This window comes from Berghia stephanieae, chromosome 1 (assembly GCF_034508935.2).
Source record: "Berghia stephanieae isolate SIO BIC M18660-M18661 chromosome 1, UCSD_Bste_1.3, whole genome shotgun sequence".
Classification (NCBI taxonomy): Eukaryota; Metazoa; Mollusca; class Gastropoda; order Nudibranchia; family Aeolidiidae; genus Berghia; species Berghia stephanieae.
In genome coordinates, this window is record NC_088360.1 from 45,182,106 (window position 1) to 45,192,105 (window position 10,000).

At 35.0% G+C, this 10,000-nt stretch overlaps 2 protein-coding genes across 3 annotated transcripts in view; one reads left to right on the forward strand and one right to left on the reverse strand.

The window, feature by feature from the left end:
* LOC144964017 (fructose-bisphosphate aldolase-like) overlaps positions 1-6,228 on the forward strand; it is an 18,743-nt gene extending 12,515 nt beyond the window's left edge. The window contains exons 6-8 of the mRNA XM_078897965.1: positions 4,330-4,462; positions 5,112-5,243; positions 5,751-6,228. Coding sequence (XP_078754091.1) covers positions 4,330-4,462; positions 5,112-5,243; positions 5,751-5,843 — 358 coding nt within the window. The 3' untranslated portion in view covers positions 5,844-6,228. The remainder of the gene's footprint in view (positions 1-4,329; positions 4,463-5,111; positions 5,244-5,750) is intronic.
* LOC144975924 (uncharacterized) overlaps positions 1-10,000 on the reverse strand; it is a 437,885-nt gene that overhangs the window by 86,720 nt on the left and 341,165 nt on the right. The gene's annotated exons all lie outside the window — the stretch shown is intronic.

Below are 10,000 nucleotides of genomic sequence, written 5' to 3' on the forward strand. Positions count from 1 at the left end.
TTATAAATAAAACAACAAATTTATTATTGATTACTTGTAATAACAGAAATCTCCGTGTTCCTGATTTTACTTTTTATAAACGGATTTGGCACAAAAAAGCAGTCATAGGGCAAAAAATGATTTGATCCAGGCTTTGACTTAGAAACGATCAGGCGCTGGCTTCCGGCGACAACAGACGTGTTGTGAATATTTACCTATTTTCTACACATATTTTTATTCATTTATCATTCAATCGTCGGAATTTAAGCCTAATTTTTATTCAAAATGGATGTGAAGTATATATTGTTCCTGATTTTTATATTTATTAGTATATTTATAAGCATAAATGGTGTTTTAGCCTGTGATTTTACTGCCAAAATAAGCCTATCGATAACTTATACTCCAGAGACTCTCCGATCCCTCCAACCCGTGTCACCCCCACCACCCACTATTGACACATCGTTTATTAAAGTAAGAAAGAGGGGGAGAAAGGGAGGAATAAAAACAAAATTTAACAGACGGCCTTTTCGTCCATTTTTACCCTGTGTAGTGACAGGTAATGTAAGATCACTGAAAAATAAAATTGATGAACTGTTTTCACTGTGTCGTTTTAATAGTGACTATCGTCAAGCCTCCATAATAGCGTTAACAGAGACTTGGCTATCTCCTCACATACCATCATCATGTTTTAATATTGAACAATATTCACTATTTCGAGGAGATCGGACTAATGTAAATAAACGAACTGGGGGTGGGGTGTGCACATATATTAACAACAAATGGTGCCACCCCAATAACTGTCAGATAAAGAAAATGTATTGTGACGATTATATTGAATTTATTACTGTTTCGTCACGACCATATTACCTACCCCGGGAATATACTCATGTCATCATCATCAACGTCTACATTCCACCATCATCAGACAACACCACAGCGAAAAATATTTTGAGGAAAGAAATACAGGACATTCAAATTAAGTCACCCGATGCCGTATTGATGGTCACTGGCGATTTTAACCAATGTAACGATTTTACTCTCCCGGGACTTCATCAATACGTGGACTGCGAGACAAGGGACAAAAAAACATTAGATTTATTCCTGTGTAATATTAAAAATAGTTATAAATGTTTACCCCGTGCCCCATTAGGTTTATCTGACCACTGCATGCTCTTGCTACTCCCCACCTACCGCCCTGTTTTTAAACGTGTAAAACCAGTAAAGAAAAGTGTACAGATCTGGAACGGAAGTGTGTGTGAAGATTTGCGTGGTTGTTTTGAATGCACTGACTGGAATGTTTTTATCGAATCATGTGATAGTGTGGATGAGCTGAATGACTGTGTGAGTGAGTATATAAAATTCTGTGAACAGCTAGTGTCTTGTAAAAAAGAAATAAAATATTATCTTAACAACAAGCCTTGGATAACAAAAGATCTAAAACTTTTATTGAACCAAAAGAAAACTCTATACTAGTGGAAACAAAAAAGATCTGAAAACAAAACAAAAAGAGATAAAGAGGGTAATATCTAGTTGTAGAGATAAGTACAAAAATAAAATTGAAAAATGCTTTTCTTCTGGGGATATACGGGACACGTGGCGGGGGCTTAAAACTGCTGTGAACTATAATCCAAAGCCCACGATTATATCAGAAGATATCGAAATTGAAACTTTAAATAAATTTTATTCACGTTTCGACACAGCAAACAAATTTGATATTGAAAATGAAAAACATAAATTAGACAGGGCTTTGGAAGATGAAATGGCTGTTGAGGTCAGTGAAGAGGAAACGAGATTCGTATTTTCGAAACTAAACGAGAGGAAGGCTGCTGGGCCGGATGGATTGAAAGGAAAACTATTAAAAGAATGTGCCCACCAGCTTTCCCCCATTTATACACATATTTTTAACTGGTCCCTCCAATGCGTTTCAATCCCTGAAATTTGGAAAACTTCGAAAATTATTCTTGTTCCAAAAAAAGAAAACTTGAAACTATGAACGATCTCAGACCTGTTGCACTGACTTCAATAGTCATGAAATCTTTAGAAAAAACTTGTTCTTGTTAAAATTAGGAATCAGTTTATGCCATTGAGTGATAGTCATCAATTTGCTTACAAACCAGGACGTGGCGTAGAGGATGCCATTTTGCTGTTTACAAACAACATCTACAGGCATTTAGATCACGCTAGGAGCTATTGCAGATTGCTTTTTGCAGATTTTTCTTCAGCGTTCAATACAATGCAACCTCAGTTGGTTGTTCAAAAATTGACTAGTCTGAATTTAAACAAGTATATAATTGCTTGGGTGCTCGAATTTCTTACGGAGAGAGCACAATATGTTCAATTAGGGCAAAACAAATCTTCCTGTATAACTACAAATACTGGCGCTCCTCAAGGTTGTGTATTGTCCCCTGTATTATTCACAATATACACGAATGACTGTAGGAGTCAAAACCTGAGTGTACCTTTAATAAAGTTTGCAGATGACACCGCTCTTCAAGGCCTCATAACAAATGGCAACGAAGTGGCTTATAGGCAAGAAATTGATAGATTTGTGTCTTGGTGTGATGCCCACCACCTAGAGCTTAACATAAGCAAGACAAAGGAGCTAGTGATTGACTTTAGGAGAGTGAAGGAACCGATAGAACCGTTAAAATTAAAGGACCAATTCGTCCAGCGAGTTCCTCACTACAAATACCTTGGTGTAACGATTGATGACAGGCTCAAGTGGGATGAACACTTGAAAATAATTAGGCATAAGATGTGCAGACGTACATATTTTTTATCGAAACTCTCTCAGTTTAGAATAGATAAAACCCTCTGCACATTATTTTATAGAGCAGTAATCGAAAGTGTTTTGTCATTTTGTATAACAGCTTGGGGAGGCAATTGCTTAGCAGTGGAAAGGAACAAAATAAACTCAAATATTAAAAAAATCCATTAAACGCTATATAAATGATGTTGACGATGTAGATCTTTTATACGAGAAATTTTGTATAAATAAAATAACTAAAATATTAAATGACCAGTATCATCCACTAAGACCATCAATTATTATGTCAGAAAGAAGTGGTCGCCCTTTCTCTATTTCAACGAAAACAGAGAGACACCGAAAATCTTTTCTGCCGTCCAGTATTAGGCTTTATAACAACAAGCAATAATCATTTTATATAATTATTTCTCATTTTTACTTTTTTTAAATATAAATATTAATTTATTAATTTATTTGTTTTGCAATCTTTTCAATTTTCAATTTATAGTGACAGTTTTAACTATTTTACAGTGTTGAAATTATTCATATTATAAAGCGCAGCTCTGGTTATAGAGCTGCTCCTTTTTTATATATATACATCCTATTTCCATTGTATTTTTATCTTATGTGTAAATTATAACACGTCTGTACAAAAATTTCCTTTTTGGGATGCAATAAAGTATTATTATTATTATTATTATTATTATTATTATTATTATTATTATATCATCTGGTGTTATTTACTTCGAACACACTGCCATAAACAGATAAAAATATCTATGTCATTTTATCAAAAACTATCTTAATTTAAATGTCGACAAATTATGATGAACTCATGGGCCATCGGTAATACCTTACCATTTAACTCTGCTGGACCTTTTTTTTTCAATTCTATGCACGGTTTACATTTCCTCCAGTTCTTTCTTACTTTTTCCGTTTCTCTCAAACGTTATCGCTTTCTTGCTCGACAGAAAGAGTAGGCATTATTGATATCATTTGGATTTGTCAGCGTAATAAATCTTATATTCGGAGGGGCGTAAATAAATAAATAAATAAATAAATGAGACTTTTTCTATAGCGCAATATCCACTCGGAGTCTCAAAGCTCTTTACAAGTAGTCCCAGGCCAACAGCAACACTTAACATGTAGGTCGAAACATTACGCCTGTTAGGCGATACTACATTTTTTTTTGACAGAACAGGACGGTGAGAGAATGTGAGTGAAGAGCCTTTTCCATGGACTCAACTATGCGCCGAGCGAGACTCGAACCCAGGACCTTCCGATCCGAAAGCGATTGCTATACCACTAGATCACATAGCCGCAATCTTGCAAGCTGAAAATAAATTGGTCTTGTTGTTGATGTTTCTGTGACTTAAAAAAAAAGGATTATTTGTTCTTTGGCAACCATTTAGATTGGGCGAAATCTGTCGAAATTATTCCGGCTTCTTCGGATCAATCTATGTAACTTCAATTCGCTGATATATAGAATCCAATTTTGGACCCAAGACCTTTTCATGCTACATAAAAATAATAATCTTCAACTCCAAGGGCTCGATTTCTCTAAAAGGTTTTTCTTTTATCTTCAAAAATGCATTCATTCCCAGGCCCGAAGAGATTGCAAGAGCTACAGTTGAGGCCTTGTACCGTACCGTGCCTGCTGCTGTGGGCGGCATTGTTTTCTTGTCTGGAGGACAGGGTGAAGAATCGGCTACCATTAACCTCAATGCAATCAATCAGGTAATTATTTAATGGTGGTCAGTTGTCATTATAATCACTATGTTTCTGAAACATTATAGCCACCATCTTCGACGGCACTGCCACCAACATTAACACACCGAACATCACCATCATTGTCAAAGTCAATAATAATTTAGTAAACAAATAAAGAACAAAAGATTTAAAATGAATTAAACCATTTGTCGATATTAAAGAAATGGGTTTTGATTCTAATAAAATCCTTTATTGTGGTCCTGGTTGCAGACATGTTTGGTTTAATGATATAGATGTCAAAATCTAGAGACACTTTCTAAACGATCCTTATGAGTTATATTAATTAAAAGCGGAAGAATCTATGATAAATGAAAAGGGTGGGGGTGGGGTGGGGGGGGGGATAATGACAAAACACCACCAAATAAAAAAGGCACAAAAAACCCAACAAAAATAAAACCAAAAAAAAATACAAAAACAAACAAACAAAAAACAAAACAAAAAAAAAACAACAACAAAAAACAAACAAACAAACAAACAAACAACCACAATAACAACCCCAGCACAGTATCCATTGTTGATCTCTGATTTGATAAGATTTCGGCGAAGCTAAGGATCAGGGCACCTTGATGAACGTATAAGTGGCTTACTGTGGCATTCAACTTCATAAACTTCACAGATCCCTCTACGACGGCCATGGCCTTTGACCTTCTCATTTGGAAGGGCCCTGCAAGCCAGCGTACTTCACGCTTGGAAAGGCAAGGACGAGAACATCGGAGCTTCCCAGGAGGAATTGCTAAAGAGGGCAAAGGTATCTCACAAACATTTCTATTCTTCCTAACACGGCAAAGCAGGATAATGTTTAAACTCTCTCAATCTCTCCATTACCGTTCATTATACAGATCCTGGTTGTTGTTGAGTAGATCTCAATGCAACTACCGCTGATTAATATAATTAAGACAATGATCTACCTAATAAAGCTCTCCTTCCAAGCAAGACCAGGTCTTTAAAAATTGACGCAACGCCCAGTCAAATTACGCCCTTTAACATTAAAAATCAATTGCTCGGCCAAAACTGGAACGCTATTGTTTGCCTATTTGTAAAATAACTGCAAATAACATAATATAGCTATTTGCAACCAGCAGTTAAGATATCAACAACAATAATAATATAATATATATCTTGTTAACCAACAATTAATTTAAATAATAAAAACCGCAACTAAATTCAAAACTTTTTTTTTCCGGATTTGACCCCTTTTTTAACATATGTTTTCAACTACCCCCCCCCCCACCCCCCAACTCTGTAATTCCCACAGGCAAACGGATTGGCGTCCAGGGGTATGTACCAAGGAGGAATGGCTGGAGCCGCTGCAGAGCAATCTCTTTTTGTAGCAGATCATGCTTACTGAGACAAACACCATCTAGGAATTTTGGATAATTCACATCACGGGCTCACTTTGATATTAGTAACAAATGGTTTGAGTACATTTACAGAAGAACGAATGACAACATTTGCCCATTAAATTATAAATCGTATATAACAACTATGAAATGACACCAGGCTCTCAATGGAATATTTCTCTCTTACTCTTATTGTCTAGAGGACAAAATGACAACTTTAAAACATTGGAAAAAAAGAATCAGAATCAGAAACGCAATCGATGACTTGGAGTAAAAGAATCAAGACAATGAGTCTTTGTGAATAATGTAATTTTAAAGATTTTAATTCATCTGGATATGTGGACAATATATCTTTTATATTTGATACTGTAATAAAAATAAGTGAACTCAAAATATAGCGTTCCCTAATAAATCTATAACATGTCAAAAGAAGGTACCCTTAAAGATAATATTACTATCTAAAAAACCATCATTCGCTACATCATTGATGATGTCTGGTCGAGATAAAAACATAACAAAACAAAACGAAATACCGACATCCATATCAATAATATGAGCTGCAGAAATCGTTTATAAATAGATGAGATCGCGAGCTCAATCTGCGTACTCAACAGGCTACTTTTTATCGCTAAAATGAATTGTCTGTTTATTAAAAAATGACATCAGGCGAAACAAAACCAAAAAGGGAAAATGATTCTGGCATGTCGTAAATAATGAGTATCAAAAGGAATACAGAGATTTTGAATAGTTTCTGATCTCAAGTTACTTCGGCGATAAGCCAATTCATTTTATCAATTACTATGGATTTTTTTTTTCAAGAATACCGTATCCATGCTTTTGCAATATGTGACCGACAGCGCAAATATGGTGACAGGTCGGATTGAACAAACATTAAAAAAAAAAAAAAATTACGCCCTTCCGCAACGGCACCATTAGATCCCATCACCTATGCATTCCATGAAGGAATATAGATAATCCATCAAAAAGGATTCCTGCTGTCAACAGGAATCACCCATGTTGTCCAAAGTGAACAGATTTGGGGTAAAAATTTTGCCGAGAAAAAACAATGAAATTGCCTGAAGCGGGGCTCTAACCCGGAACCCTCCAGACCACAATGCAATCCTTAACCACTCGGCTACTTCACGCCCCGGAATGAACTAAGTAAAGGTAATTGAGTATAAAGAAACATACTCAACATTGAGAAATTGAAGAATTTTACTGTTAGTGGAACTACATTCTTTATTCCATATTAAAGCTTTGAACCTAATTCAAATCATAGATCTATACTTTAAACAAAATTTATTAAACTAACTCGATCTCCGCGATCCACTGGCTTTTTGCTAATGGCGACAATCATCCCAAGAAAAATGTTTGCTGAACGCGGTTTTGCATTTTTGGGTCCAATATTATGGAATTTTTACCACCAAAATCTGGAATTTTGAAACCAATCTTTTTTATTCTGCTTATCGTGATTCTCTGTGGACTTTGAACTGTATGTGATTGACTATTATGATGAGTTTGTAGTCGAATGAAATTGTGTCATACCAGATAACGATCGTATAGCGCCTCGGAGCGCTATTTTTGGATACCAGCACTATGTCAAATAATAATGGTAATGGTAATAGTAATAAAATGCAATGTTTGGTGTTAGTGCCACCCCGACATAATACCAAATTGACGTGATTGGTCACATATGTACAGTGGACAGAAGAGACAAAAGTAGTTTTTTCTTCTTCCATTCTTATTGATACAGAAACCTGCATTAATAGCGTTATCCGTCACGGTATAGAAAAAGACTTCCTAATTGTGAGATGAACATTGCTCTATTCTGCACGGCAGTAGCAATAAATCACTTTCGGCAAAAACATGTAAAATTTCCAGTTTTACAGAATGTAACTTAATCTTTACAAGATTAAAAACAAATGAACAAAACAAAGAAGTTTATCGAACAGGACAAGCTGGTTAAAAGCACGACAATTATCAAAGCACATTGGATCGATCTTAATTCTTTTATCTGCACTCCCCAACGTTGCTAGGGACAAAAATACAATAAGATTCAACGCAAAGTGTATAACACAAAATGGACCTAAAATTGTTTAAATCTGTCAATAGATAAATGTTTCCTCATTTACTTTAATCATCATCGAGTCCAGTAATTGTTAATCTAATTCGTGTCATGACCCATAACTAAATGTTTGATTGGATTACATTAAAAAAAAACCCATTAAAGTTTAGTACAGAGTGATACTTCCGTTTTAAGGATTATCTGCAATTGGACTATTTAACACAAAACATCCAAAATAATCCCATTCCCAAATTCAATGTTTACTATTCAACTATCCAGGAAATATATGACGCCCAACACGTTGTGGTAAAAGATATACGGCAAATGTTAATAGTGCTCCATCCATAGTAGGTCCGTATTACGTAAAGTGACAGTGGACTCTTGGACAGTCAATGTACGTACCTAGCATTCCGACTAGAACTCTTTTTGGTACTACACAACCATAGACAGTATTAGATCAGATTTGTCATATGTAGAACAATCTCATTTTGGTAAAACGTGATGAATTAGGTCTTAAAATACTATACGAAGTAAACTTCTTTTAAAGCACTGAAAGAGCACAGCTAAAATATTTAAAACTCTAAGATTTTCACAAAAAAAATTGGCGAAAAAAGTTATTGGAGTCTTGGTTGGTTTTATGAAAAGAGACAGGTTTTTATGTCGAAGATTGCATGAAAGAACAACAAATTACATACGGAAAGGGCGAACACTAGAATAAGGTCTTAGACTTGTGAGGTTTGGAGCACATCGCCTTGAGCAAAGACTAAGTTGAACAGACAGTCAGTGATCAATAAAATTGGGCTTCCCCCATCTAAATCCTATAATATGAGACGAGACCAATCGATCAACAAATCAGTTGTTTAACCAGTTAACTGCCGTACTCTGGAAAGACACGTATTTATAAATTTAGTCAGAAAAATCGTCTTTCAAATATCGATCGATTGACTCTCATTTTGGCAATAACTTTCAAACCTGGGATTTCGCAAAGTGTTCAGGGAATATGAGGTTCGAGATTTTTAACCAAGATGAGGATCCTTTAAATCGATCGATATTTGAAGGACGAATTTTCTAGCCAAATTTTTAAATATGTGTTTTATCAAAGTACGGCAGTTAACTGGTTAAACGGAGAGAAATAAATAATTCTGCACAATACTAGTACTGAACACGAGTCTGAAACAGAGACTATTGGAAAGAGAATATCACAACACAGAAATGTCGCTTCTCTAATTTGTTTATCAGTTTTAATAAAACATCGAAACAACGGCATAATTTATGATTAAGGAATGGAAGGAGATACAGTTGGTCGTTTGCAAAGTAATGGTGACGTGATTACTATCGGATTTACTGGTTTCTTTTGGAACTGGATGTTAGAAAGGAAGCTATTATATTATAAAAAGTCAAAGATACGGATACTCTTGCACTCGTCACATTTAAAATGATACACTTAATTAACATTTTCACATCCAGATTTGTTTCATAAAGAACAAACTTTTAAAGAAAAAAATATGTTTTATATATATAATAATTTGATAATGTTTTGTAAAGCTTGTTTTGTCACACAAAATTATACATTGTTTGTTCTTGTGTGTTTCAGTACAAATCCTGAAAATAGCGGTTAGGAGAGAATTGGATTTTTATCGCAAGGTCCCAGGTTTGAGAGGTTTTGCCAAGATGAGGGTCAGTCAAATCAATCGATATTTGAAGGACGCGTTTTCTGGTCACATTTTGAAATACTTGTCTTTCGAGTTAACAGTTAACTTGTTAAAGAAAAAGAAAATAAAAAACCAACATTATTAATAAGAGAGATAATATACTTTTCATAATCATTCGATTTCTCCACTATTTATTTTGGATCGTCCCCAATCGTTTTCTTGACCACATTATTGTAGTCTGTATTTTCCTCTTGTCAATATTTGCTCTGTTATTCTCTATTGTTCTATCTGCAATTTCATCTACGTGCCCTGACGAATATTCACAGCTCCCATTACTGCCGTCCTTTGAAAAAAACACCTTTTAAAATTTTGGTCAGAAAGTTCGTTTTTCAAATGTCGATCCATAAAAATGATCCTCATCTTGCCCAGGACTCTCAAACCTGGGACT